We start from the raw sequence: 14,248 nt of genomic DNA on the forward strand, positions 1-14,248 counted from the left end.
AAAACTTATTTCAGTGTTCATATAAATTTTACCACGTCAGTAAAGTAAACACGTTAAAAGCAGTCTAACGTTCAAATTAAATGTGCAAGCCAGACGTAAAAAACATGTAAAATTTATTGTTATACAAACTTTAACGCGTTTTTGGTTATAAGTTTTGTTTGGCCAATTTTTGCTTTCAAAACGGTGTAAAACGATTTATATTTGTTTGCTTAAGTCTTATCTTATTTTCATGCAAGACATTTTATTAATCGTTAAACCTTTTTAAAGTCAGAAAATTATATATGTTCTGTAGTAAATATTGACCTTTTTATTGTCTATTTTCAATATCGTACGAACGTAAACTGACTTTGAAGTCTAGTAGGTTTTTATTTTGATAAAGTTTCAATAAAGCCAGTCTAAAATATTACTGCAGCTAAATTTAAAACATGTATATGTAAACCATGTAAAAACACCTCGTTTGGCATGAAAACAGTTTTTACTTGATCGAAACTACATTTTTAAGTTTAGTAAAAGGACATAATAAGATAATTAATCTAAATAAGTATTTTTCAAATAGATTCATAAAACTGCATAACATTGATTAAGATATTTTTTGAAATAGTTATGAATCATTTCAAAACTTATAGAACGTAAGCGTTTTAAATTATAGTAACAAAGTAAATCATTTTAGTTTTTTTTTGAATTTTGTTTGCTAAACTTAATTAATTTATTAAATTTGATTATTATTGCTATGATCATTAAAGGTACCTTAGAAAAACAAAATACTGTCAGAAATAATTATTTTTTATGAGTTTTTACCTACCATGTACAAATACTTTTGATCCTTACACCCAAGAATGCACTTAAGAAGTTTACTTTACGCATTGCTAAAAATCACGTCTCAAAAATCGAGACAAGTGAATTTTTGAGAGAAGTAAAATTCTTCGATGGATTTTCGATTTTAGTTTTAGATGTTGACAACTTGTCTTAAACTAAGTCTTGTATATTTTAGCATGCTTAACATTAAGGTGTTGTTAAAGTAGATTGAGTAAGTTCAGCTCTTTTTTAAATTGTTTCAGGGCGAAAATTTGATTATCTTCAAATATATTTGAAAAATATTTGATTATCTTCAAATATTTTTAAATAGAGTCATTTGTATAATGTTTATTTAAAACTTTAAGAAAAAATTTTTCAACAAGATTATAAATTTTAGAAAACTTATTTTGTTGTAACTCAAAAACTTTTTCTTAGTAGATATTGTAAAACTAAATATAAATTTAGTTTGAGATAAAATCTTAATATTTTTAGAAGTATATAAGCATTAGTTTTTACTTAAAAGATTAGTTATTTAAATGTAAAAACAAAGCAATAAATTTAAAACGAAATACTGTAGATACTGATTTTTTTAAATTTACAATATAGTTTTTTGATAATATTATAAGTATTTAATCGAAAACTAAGACTTAAATTAAATATTAAAATGTTATATCGTTACAATTCGTTCTGAAACAGAAAATAAGAAGTTTCGGGAAAATAGTTCGCAAGTTTTTTTACAAAACAAGCAGAAAGTAATAACTAAAGTAAAGATTTTAAAATTTTAAATAAAGTTAAGTTTTTTAACACAAAATAAGTGATCACGTTATGACATGCTTTAAGTAGAATATTAAAAAATTGTGAGAACATCTCATACATGCTAAGTGTTTCTTTATTAGAATTTTCATTTGTTTTGTAGCTAAAAATTAATCTGTAAAAAAGATTTAAGTTAAAATTTGTATTGAACTGTAAATTTAAACAGAAATTAAATTTAAATACTTTGTAGACTCAGCTTTAAGCTCTCTAGGTATGTTGACCGCCTGTGCTAAAAAAACATTCAAACTTAAGTTTATTTACCTTCTTGTTGTTTGTAAGCTAAGAATATTTTAAGTTAATATAAAACTGTTATTTGTTGTTAAAAAAAATTTGACTTGCAATGCTTTTTCGTTTGTCTAACTCTTTAGTTTGCATCTTTAAAATTAGTAATACCTAGCCATTAATAGTGACATTTATAATAACTAATCAAAATTAAAAGAAGTTGACTTAACAAGTTTTTCTTTAATTTTTGAGTAAATATTAACTAATGAAAACAATCTGTTATAGCATCTTTAAAAAAATAAAACAAAGTAAGAAGTTTTACTACACCTACAAAATTAAAATTAAAAAGCTTATTAGTAAGTCTATGTTTAATAAACTTAAAAAATACTAAATCTTAAGTGTTTTAAGCCTTCAGTAAAACTCAAAAACGTTGATTTTCTAATCTGTGTATAATTTTGTTATTTCATTGTTCTCTTTTGATAAACCAAGCTTAGCTACTCATAGACAACTGTACACAAGCGTAACAATTCATATAATAAATCTGTATACACGGCATCTGCTTCCTCTTTGTGTAAGTTATTTTACTTTAAGGCTCACCACATCATAACTAGCCTTAAAAACTTGTTTCATAAACAAGCTTTGTTACTAATCTTGTGTGTATGTAAGCGCAGTAATTGATTATTTTGATCATCAACATGCGTTAGAGACATTCGTACCAAGTTAAAACAGCTGAACTTTGAGTCAAACTTTTTTCTCGTCATAGCTCAAGGGTAGGTGAACTTCGGCCCGCGTGGCACTTTTCAGCAGCTAAAGACAAATTACTTTAGAAAGATAAAATATAATTAATTCAAAACATTTGCAGTAAAAAGTTTAATATATAAATTATTCATTTATAGTGTCATGTACTTGCTTTTTTTATCTAACTGTCACCCACGACTAAATTTTTCTAGGAAAATCGGGCCGCCTCTTACAAAAGGCTGTCGGCCCTTGTTTTAGTCAGTAAAAATATTTGACAAGCCTCTACGTATGTTGCTTTACAACGGATTTTCGCCTAGAAGTTAACTCTACCGTGAATTTTAATTCTCATACTCAAAAGCTCTCAGCAAATTTGCATACGGATTAACGTTTTTGCGCGCCAGTAAAAACGAGAGAGTTATAATTTTTCTGAGACAAGTAAGATTTTCGAGAGAATTAAGCAGACGGCGTCCGTATTAAAAAGTGTTACGGTTAATTTTGCATATTTTTATGAAATTGCTTAGTGTTAAACATTTTTTTTGTAAGATGTTATTGAAACTGTTGGTTTTAGTCTTTTTTTAAGTTGTGTTGTTTTATAAAGTAGAACTACTAGTTTAAGTATTATTTATTTGTTAAAAAAGGTTAAAAGTAAAAGTGTTAAGTAAAGAGAAATGCTTAGTCTGTGTAAACAGCTAATTACTGAAACAAATATAAATTATTAAGCTAATTAAAACAATTTCTACAAAAATGTTACGAAATAAAACTTTGTAAAGTTTTTATTCGAAAGCTGTTGATAGGTTAGCAATATTAATCTTAAATTAAACAAAGAAGCTTGTTATTTCATCTAATAAAAAATATCTATTTTGTTATGTTTCAGATTTCAATTAAAAATAGCTTCTGACTTTTTTTTTACTGTGGAAAAAAAAAATTTACACGCTAAAAAATGCAGTAGATAATGTGTATTAAAGTATAACTGCAATTTTATCTAAAAAAAAGTTTTTTTCAAACTGTTTTATTTTTATTTTTCATAAACTAAATTTGAAGACTTATTGTAATTTTAACGTTTCAAACATATCAAATATGTAAACAGATTCAACAGCTCTGATGATGAAAATAGTTTATATCTTCGTAAAACATATTGAAATCAGACAAATTAGAACTAAAAATAGTTATTTTTTGAGAGATAGATTGGATTTTAATTAAATTAGCTTGTTGTTTTCATGATACCATAGGGAAAAACTATATTGAATTTCTGAGTCGTTAAAAATTTTTGGCAACGATTATAACTTTTTTTTCAAAACATAACGTTTTTAGCTATATAGTTTAAAAGTGTTTTTTAAGCTTTAGTCTAAATAACTCAATGTTTTATACAATTTAATTATTAATCAAACTTAAAAAAGGAAATGTTTGATTATTAATTCTTATATTAATAAAAGTGTGTTGAATAACTTCAAACTTGCAAAAATTTTACATAAACTCATTGAGTGTATAAAAGTATAAGCCATATTTATTAATGCATTTAAATAGTAGAAAATATTTATGATATTTGTTTAACTTAATAATAAGTTATGTGTTTCAATTTTCAAAGAACTAATTTTAATTAACTTATTTTTTGCATAAACTTTAATCATAGCTTAAAAATAAGACGTATAGAAAGTAATTATAAATAGTTTTAAAAAATCAAACTTAACTAAGTCAATTTTTTATATGTATTTCATTTATTAACTTTTTGGTCTTCGGAGGTCTGTTTAAGGTTTGAAATTCCATTTGCCTTGAATTGTGTATCCATCGTTGAAAACTTATTGCATTTTCACAGTAAAAAACGCTTTTTGAAGTTAGAATTACGTCTGCATAATTTGAGAGAGCGTAAACTTTCGAGACAACGTAAAAAACTCGAGTTTGATTAAATTTCAAAAGCACACCAGCCTTATTTCGCAAACTTCGATGAACGTTTCCATTTGGTTATTTTATCCAGGTGCTTTTTGAATTGATCGACGTAAAAAGTTACTTGTGTTTAGTTTTATTTTAAAGTGTTTTGGTTGTAAACACATTTCTTTGATTCAATCAGAATTAGTTTTATTTGAATACAAAGGTTTTGCGATAAAAGTTTACTAGATTAAAATAGTTTATGTAAATGTGAGATATTTTAAAGGATTTTTTTTGTTAAGGTTTTATGTTGTTGCTTGAAAACGTTAGGTAAACCTTACTGAGACTTTAAATAAACATTAATTTAAGAAGCTACCTCGCTTAAAAATTTTTGTTCGTTTAAGAACAATTAAATAGTCTATCTTTCTTAAAGATAAATAAAACGATAACAAGTTAGTTAGAAAACAATTAATGGATTAAAATTTGGAACAACTTTTTGCAATCAAGTAACAATACTTTAACAACATGTATATATTTAAATTTAGCAAAAATTAGTTTAAATTTACCTGCGAAAATTTTTATTTAAAAGTTTACAGTTAAGTACAGTCAATATTTTACGTTTGTATGGTTTGGAATTACTAACAGTTAACGGTTTATAAAAATTCTCTCAAAAATTAACAGCAAAAACGTTGAATTCAAAGCGCGCTTTTATAATATTATTAACCGTTTTTTCGTATGGAAATACACTTTTTTTTAAATGACTGAAAAGTTTTTGCTTGATATTGTTTCACAAGGCTTGCTTTTTGTTTGCTAATGAAAATTATACAGCTCAGTTTTTATTTTGCTTTTGTTTATATAAAGTTTTTTACTAACATTTTTTATACTTTAAACTTTATACTTTATGCTTTCTTTTGCCGATGTTTTTGTGCGTTCAGCTAGGTTAAATTTTTAAGTTTAAAAGTTATTTTAGATGAGTAACAAAACAACAGCTAAGCCAAAATATTTAAGTTTTATTGATACTTCTTTCTAAGAAAAGCTGAAGACTTTAATTTAGATTTTATTGCAACTTAAAGTTTATTGATTTTTTAGAAGTAGCTATTTTTACCGCTAAGTATTTTGTTTTTAAATTTTATTACACGAAATTCACTGAATTTTTTATTAGTAAGTTGTTAATTCTCTTTTAATAGCAGTAAAACTTAACATATAAAAAAATTGATTTAATAAAAACAAAAACAGATATCTAATTAAATTCTCATTTACAGCAGACGTTAAAAAAAAATACTTGTTATCTAATTTAAATTTAAGTATAATAATTTTATTAAACTATTAAGTTGTATTTTGTTTCACGTGCAAATTTTTTATCAATAAAAAATTTAAAAAACATTTATTGTTTAAAAGGTTCTCTTTTTGCAGGTATATATTGAAACTTTAGTATTTCTTTTGGGAAAACTCAGAAAATGTATCAAAGTTATATGAAAATTTTATGTCCAATAAACAAGTATGATTACATGGATTTTTGTTTGTTAAAAAAATATTTAAAATTCGCCTTAAAAATTTATAATTGAGTTGTTTTTCATTTTAACAAAAATTATCTTTTAATTAATTTGACGAAAACATAAGTAATTTTTGTATAGGAAATGTTTAGGCTTTAATAGTATTATCATAAAGGGAAAGAAGTTATAAACTTTTTCACACTTCAAAATATTTAATGTGCTGTTTTAAATTTAAATCAATTTTTTAGTTGTTCATACTACAGGGTAAACCAGTTTAGTTTTTATTCTGATACTTAAGAAAAAGTTGCCGAGCAGTTGCAGATTTAAGTCAAATAAATTTACTTACGCATCAAACTATTTCTTTCAAGTAATCTTGATTTTTGAAACTTACTCTGTTACCAATTCATACCGTTAGTTATATTTGTGGTTTTTTTGGTTTTTCTGTTGTTGACATAACAACTGGGTGTTATAGTGTAAGTTAATTTTGATCTAATGTAGTGCACATCTTTTTAAGTTAAACGCAGACCTTTATCGAAACGGTTAAATAGATACAAAGATGTATGTTATAATTAACTTCCAACATTAAATATTAACTTAAAAGTCTCGTCAGCAACAAAGTTAGTTTTAAATAAAAACGACTCTTTTCTTGCCTTTTAGAGTGTCTAAAAGGCAACTCCAAATTAATTTAATTTTTACGATGCTTCTAACTTGAGTTTTCTTAGAAATGTTTTGTTTGCCTAATTTATCTAGCCATCCGTTTTGTCTTGAAGCGTCTGTTTACATATCTGCTTTTTGTCTACTAAGTAAAAGTTATAAAAAGGAAACTAATTTTTGTTTGTTTCATACAGTAGTACGTTTAAATATTTTTAATTAATTGAAAATTAGGAAAGTTTCTTGGTTTTTTATTATTTAAGAATTTAATCTGTTTTATTATAACACATAAATACTATAAATTACTTAAGAATGTACAACTAAAAGTAGCAATTTTTTAATGTTAGAAATACAATAAGCTTGATTAATTTGAATTAATACGAGAACTATCACTTTGTAAAGTATTGATGTCAAAAAACGCATCTATGAAACTTCTCAAAAACATTTTTTTAAATGTTAATTGAAGCGTAATTTTTAGACTTAACCGTGTATAACTGAAAAGTGTAATAATTTATAAGAAGTAAACTTATACTTGATAGTTGTGTATTATCTTGTTGATTAACCATGCTTGCACTTATTTGTAGTTAAATCATATACAAATACTTAAACGCTTTAAGCAAGTAGTTTATTTGTTTAAAAATAAAATAAACACAAACAGATTTATATTGTTACTTAAACAAGTATTTAAAAAACAATTAGTTAAAAGAATAAAAAACTTTATGTATTTGCTTTTGCAAGTGTTGAAACTAAATATTTAATAAAAAACATTTAGACAGCTGTTACGATAAATGCTTTTTTTTTTGATTGTCTTTTTATTTGATATATTTATTTGTTTTTGAAACAACTTAATGTTTTTTATTTTAGCAAAAAAAAATAGTGTTTTAATTAACAGTTATTTTAGTTAAATGTTCCAAAATAAATTGTCAACAGATTTTAGTAGTTTAAAATGTTTTTTTTTTTTCTTATACTATTTAGTTTAATTTGTTGCAAATAACTTGGTTGACCTAAAGAATGCAGAACATATTAAGATTTTGAACAATTAACTTTAAATAAATTATAATTATAAGATAAAGCATAAGATTGTTTTTATATAGTATGATAATTTTAAGAAAGTATTAGCAATTTCAGACGAAAAAAAGTCTTAAATTTATACTACATGAGCTGTATTTGAAGGTGTTTTGTAAAATTTTATCGAACTGCGCTTAACCAGATTATGCAAAGATTACTTTGCAAGCGTTAAAATTTATTTCAACGTTATCTCTATGTTTATAGAACATCTACTTCCTTTTTATTTTTTCTATTTAGTTCTAGTAATTAAAAATCATGCTTACATTGTTTTTCATCCACTTTTAATAAATTGTTTAAAATTTATATCATTAGAAATTTTAACAAACTGACGTATTTAAGTCATCAGTAAAAAAAATGTTAAATTGGACTAATTTTTTAATGAAATTAAATTCAAAACAATCGTAACAAAAAAATTATTAAAAAATTCTTTATTAAAGGAGACTGTAAAAAATTCGTTACAGTTAAGACCTTAGTTTAAGTCGTAATTTTTACTACATATTAAATTTGTTTCGTGCATATGAATTTTGTAATAAAATTTTAAAATAAAACTTAAGCTGTCTGAAAGGCATCTTTGAACTATATTTACGATGCATGGAATATGAGCAACCAAACTTAAATTAGTGTTTTTGAAATGTTAACATAAATGCTAGTAGAGTTAAAAAGGCGGTAAACCTTTTCAAAATTTACTTTTTCCTTATTTCATCATTTTTACCAAAAACATTTTCTTACTTATTTATAAATTAGTCTAACTTTGTTTAAAAACAAACTTTTTTTATTTGTTTAAATTGTTTAAAGTTTGAAATATAAAAGTTGAGTACTAGTTTGTTGCGAGTTTAAGACACCCTTTTTTATTATATTAGTTGAAAATTTCCATAAGTCAAAATTATAGAAAATAATGCTTTAAATAGTTTTGTACTGAGAAAACTAAAAGGTTCTGTGTTAAGTTATTGAAAATTAAATACAAAAGTAAAATAAGATTTTTACATGGCATAAACTAACAAAAAAAATCTCAAAGTAGCAAACGAAACCGGAAACGTAAAAGTGAGAGAACACACATTTTTTTAAAGTAAAAACTTCTCTAAGTTTAAAAATTTGGTTTAATTTAAACTTTTTTAACAACTGGTGTAATTTTTTGATTGATTATTTACCACCCAGGTATACACAACTACTGGTTTAATAAAACTTAATAATTTTCACCTGCTGACGGAAACAGCATTAATATAGATATTTGAAGCAGCAATAATTGAAGAAATGTTTTGTTTTTGCAACTATTAGTTATTTTTTTAGTATGTAGGTTTATTTTTACTGTTTATATATACTTAAAATAATTGCACGTGAGCACAAGAGTTTCAATTATTTTAACATTAGTGAAATATCTTTTCAGTCTTTTTTTTTTTTGAATTTTTAATAATAGTTCCATTAGTTTTCTTAATATAGATTTTGTCAAAAGCAACGTAGATTACACTATAAACAAAAAAGTACTAAAAACCATTTTTGTTTGTTTGAAAATAGATTTAATTTTGTTTGAAACTATTTGAGAATACAAAAAACTAGACATATATTATTTTAAACATCTTACTATAAGTTAATAAGAATTTTTAAATCAACACTTGAATAGTTTTGCTTTTTTTTTTTTGAGTTTTGATATAAAATAAAACTATGAGCTAGCTGAAGCTTTCACTTAATAGATGAACAAACTTGGTATTAATTAAAAAATTACAGTTGATTAGTGATGCTTGAACTGTGAACAAAAAAGTATATGTTTCAGATCATTCGGTAAAAACTTTTGTAATTTTACTTTTATTAATCTGCGCTCATCCGTGTGTTTCTTGAAAACAAGCTCATGCAATAAACTTCAAGCTTTTAAGAGAGTACTGAGTTTTCTTTTTATAATACATTGTGGTGTGACAAAACTGGTAATTTTATTTGTCAGAAAAACTTAAAAAACTAACGAATGACAATAAAACAGATGTTTAAACAACTGTAAGAAGTTATTAATTTCATTATTTTTCGATAAGAAAAGTTTGAGTTAAGCTAACTGGTTTGAAAAAAAAAGTTTTGTTGTTTGTAATTTTAAATTGTTATTTATTATATTTATCTTATTATGGTTAAAATAAAAATTGCATTGTTTTTCTACGTTAATAGTTTTTTATTTTATTAACTAGACTTACCAATAAAAAACTTGGTTAAAAACATACTTTTTTGGCTCAGATAACACTTTTTTTTTATTTTTTTTTTAACACATCTGCAATATATTAATTTAAATATTTAAAACATCTCGAGTCTTTTTTATTTGGTTTAAGTTCTTTTATATTTTAAAACTTTTATAACGAAAAAATGTTTACTTGCGTCTTAGTTTATGTTATTTAATTTTCTAAGGTTGTGTTTTTTAAATTTTAAATAAATGTTTGTATTTGTTGAAGTATTTTGAAATAGATAAACACTGGTTGATTAACAATGATGTTATTTTAGAAGTTTTAATCTTTACTATTTGATGCAATATTGCAACTTTCAGAAATAATATCTTAGTACTAATGTTCAAAAATATTATAGTGCTTTAAAACAATTTGTCTAAATAAAATATACAAAACTACGGTTTTCAAAGCTTTCGTGTTTTATTAATACAATTTCAATAAAACGCGCTTTTTTTTTAAGAATGACGCTTAAAAAATATTCAATTAGACAGACTGTTTTTAGGATCTATAAAATACTAAAACAATTAAATTAGTGTTACAACGAACTTTGAAAAAGTTGTTTTACTTATTTAAAGATCAGCATAATGACAAAAAACATTTATAAGTTTTTAAAGTTCTATTTTGAAGCTGTTTAATATTTATTTCTTTTTTATGTTAATAAAGCATATCTAGTTATTCTTTTTAAAACAAGTGTATAGATAATATTTATACTATGATGAGTTAATCTTGTTAATTTCGTTATAGCGTAAACTTGAGGATGCACCATTAAATAGACAAATTATTAAAGTCAATAATTGAAATATATTTCATTTTTAAAGTTTAGTGATTATCATAGTTGGCTAATCATGCTTATAAAGTATAATACTTGGTAGTGTTTTATTAGTTGTGCATAACATGGGTCGGCAGAAATTTATTGGCCGCGGTCAATAAATTTATAAAAAAATGTTTTCACGGGCCGAAATTGCAGTTTTAGTACAAAATAAATTTTATTTTTACTCTTCTTACAAACCCCAGAACATCTAGTGTGTGTTTCAAAAATTTGTGGTTCATTCACATGCTCTCGGACACAGCCTATTTAAAGTTTGCTTATGAGTTGTCTATTGATTCTTTCTAAAACCGCATTTGGCCCGCGGAATGCAGTTTGCTGACTTATTAAAATCTGTTTATTAACCTTTTCCATCTTTTTCTGGCTAGTGGTTAGAAAAAAAAACTTATTTCGTTCATTTTAGTGTTTGCAAATTATTGTACTGAAGATTTTATTCAAAATAACTTTCTATTAGTGTTAAAACAACGAGTATCGTAAAAGAAAACTGAATAAAGCTACTTATATATTAAGAAAGTATCATTTAGTTTTACAATTTAAAAAAAGTTTTTACAAAGAACTAATAAAAGAGTATTAAGTCATATTTTGAGAATAAATTGACATCTAGTAAAAGTTTTATTCAAGCTAAACTCAATTAAACTTAGTTTAATTTATAAAAAATATATGTTGTACTTTGTTGTTGCCAAAAGTAATAAAAATTTATTGAGAAAAATACTTGTTTCTGATCATTTATGTTGTTTATGTATTTTTATTGAAATTTTTAATATTCTAATACTATTATTTTCTAAAGTAATTCATTACTCCTATGATGAAAATTTAAAGTTTGTTATTTGCTTTAACTTAAATAATTTATTTTTGTATACTTAAATTTTATATTAGTTTTTATTAGGTAGTTAAATGTTACTCTTGTTTTTGTTTGATAAAAGTTATTACTGTATAAACTTAATAATTTTTTTTTGTAAAGTTTGCATTAAAGAAACTTACTTTTTTTTATATGATAATGGTAAAATTTTAAGTCTACTGTAGCCAATTAAATAGCCACACCTTTTTTATTAGATATTTTACTAACAATTATGTAAGTTTGTAAAAAATTTTTAAAGTTTTCAACCAAAAACGACTGAGTATTTTAAAATGAGAAAAACTTTAGCTAAACAAATAACATTTTTATTCACCACAATGTTAAAGTATGGATCTATTTTGTTTATATCACAAATTTTTAGTGTTTTTAAAAAAGTTCACTTTTGAATAACGTCAGTAATCTTGAAGTCGTTTAGAACAGGTTTTGTTTTTGTTAAGTTGCAAAAGTTATATTTTTGTTTAGTCTTTTGTATTTTAATCTTGCATTTAGAATCAAGAACGCAAGAAACATTGTAATAAATATATTAAACAAAATGAAATTTATTTTTGTACTAGTTTCACAGTTAATTCATTACCTACAGACAATTTAAATAAAATGAACGATTCAGCAAATTCATCCAACACAACAGCGACATCTGACGAGCATTCGTGGTTCGCCCTCAACTCGTGGATTTTCTCCCAAATCGCGACAATCTTCCACGCGACATTTCTCCTATATTGCATACTTAAGCTGTACCAATACGGCAGGAGAAAGGGCAAGTGGCAGTTGAAATGGAACGACCGGCAGAGGTGGCTGATGACGCTGGCGATCGTGACACCAATGATGACAATGGGAAGAGTTGTTTTGACGCAGGCAGTGATAATCATCGGTAAAGTGGCCCCACTTGGTCCCATTGGAGATTTCGCCTGCGAGATAGATTGCGATCTGTCCGTGGTGTTCTTTTATTTGTCCGGTGAGTTTTATTATAATTTTGAAATTAAAACATAGATTTGAGTAAAATTTTTTATTTAGTTGAGAAAAAATTATTGACACTTGTTTCACAAATGTCTTTATAGATATACAAATACATAACTTTAGTTGTTTAAACTGTAAGATAATTTTTCAATCAGCAACTAAACATCTCTACATTTCTTACAACAGAGTTTCCTACCGTATTTGATCCGTACCCCTAAAAGTGACATTTATCAAATACCCATATATATAACTACGAGTATGTATTGAATTATTAATAAACACGGTATTTTATAATTTAAAACAAACTACTTCATTTTTAGGATTACCAGCCTACTTGTTCTTCTGGCTACGTCAGAACCTCCTGTACAAACAGCCGTCGTTGAAGAAGCTCAACAGCGCCGTTGTGCGGATATTCAGTTTGTTGTCGTTAACATTGCTCGTCTTCGCCAGCTTCGGCATCTCGGTTCTCTTCATCAGGCCGAACTCTTTCGTTATGACGTCACAAATAGGTTGCGCGAGAAACTTGGAGGAGACCGACTTCGACACGATGCACTACGTGGCCGCCGCGACGATGGTCCTTACGCAGGTGACATTCTATTTGTGAAGAAAATTTTTGTTTTCTCATAACATAAGTTATCTTTTTAACTTAAAACTAAAAATTTTGTTTTCTCATAACATAAGTTATCTTTTTAACTTAAAACTAAAAATTTTGTTTTAATACACCTTAATTAAGAGTTTTCTCCCAAAGTTTTATTCATCAAAAAGAACTCCAATCATGTTTGTTAAGCAATTATTTTTAATTTTTGTCTTTTAAACGGTTACTAAAACTTTAAACTAGAGAGGGCTTTTTATTTTTTGCGAGCAACCTAATTAATTTTTGCAAGTTTTTATACTGACTTTTGAAAGTACCTTTAATATAAATAAATCGATAAAATACACTAAAGTACGAGTAAAACGTTTTATCATAGTATAAATTAAGTATTTAGTTTTTATTTTTAATAGTTGTCATTCTAAGATTTCCTACGATTGATTTGGTAAGATAAGCGTAGTATGTTATATAAAGTACATCGGTGCCTATAATTAACTAAATAAGACTAAAACGCAAAAGTGTGATTTTTTTCCAGGTTATAATCTTCATGCTGTTCGTTCACCCTCTCATGCGACTGAGGAAGACATGCTCCCCTACCAACACCTCCTCCAACTCCCGCCTTCAACGCGTCGTCACCATGGCAACCACCTCGATGGCGGTGTGCTCCCTGTCCGACATGATCGCCCTCTCCCTCGTCCACCTGGTTTTCCCAAAAAGTTCCCCCAGATCGATAAACTCCGCCGTGTACGACTTCAGTTTGGTGGTCAACACCTTGTCAATAATTCTCAGCTTCGAGGATTTCCCCTTTTTTTCGTCCAATAAGAAGGCGGGAAAAGACGTCGAGTTGGCAAACAAACCCTCGTCGTTAGAGACAAAAAGAAATAGTTGTGATTCTGGGGAAAACCCTGAGGTGATGCACACTCTCATGTCGGAATCCTGAACCATTTTCACGCTGAATTTTTTTTAAGTTTCCAGCCATTTACCGTGCTGATTGATAAAAGTTTTGTGCCTTGAACTTTTATATTTTTCATACCTTCACATTACCACTTGGTTACTGAACAATTTTAATTATTTCTTGTCTTTTAGTTTGAGTATATTTTGGATTGTTGTTTTTAAACTTACCAATTTGGCAGACACATGAAAAAGTAAATTGTTAAAAAAAAATGAAAAAAATACCTTTCTAAA

General features: G+C 25.8%; 1 protein-coding gene across 1 annotated transcript; it reads left to right on the forward strand.

Annotated features, from left to right (window-relative positions):
- The first annotated feature begins 12,104 nt into the window (after positions 1-12,104).
- On the forward strand, positions 12,105-14,248 carry LOC145834873 (uncharacterized). Its single transcript, XM_082942396.1, has 3 exons — positions 12,105-12,472; positions 12,795-13,060; positions 13,599-14,248. The coding sequence occupies exons 1-3, from the start codon at positions 12,115-12,117 to the stop codon at positions 14,001-14,003; spliced, it is 1,029 nt and encodes a 342-aa protein (XP_082798522.1). The 5' UTR covers positions 12,105-12,114; the 3' UTR covers positions 14,004-14,248.

This window comes from Thalia democratica, chromosome 4 (assembly GCF_965202585.1).
Source record: "Thalia democratica chromosome 4, ktThaDemo2.hap1.1, whole genome shotgun sequence".
Classification (NCBI taxonomy): Eukaryota; Metazoa; Chordata; class Thaliacea; order Salpida; family Salpidae; genus Thalia; species Thalia democratica.

Coding starts and splice junctions, on each gene's coding strand:
- LOC145834873 (XM_082942396.1), top strand. CDS start 12,115: ATGAACGATTCAGCAAATTCATCCAACACAACAGCGACATCTGACGAG. Junction 12,473..12,794: donor GGTGTTCTTTTATTTGTCCG/GTGAGTTTTATT, acceptor CTTCATTTTTAG/GATTACCAGCCTACTTGTTC. Junction 13,061..13,598: donor CGACGATGGTCCTTACGCAG/GTGACATTCTAT, acceptor ATTTTTTTCCAG/GTTATAATCTTCATGCTGTT.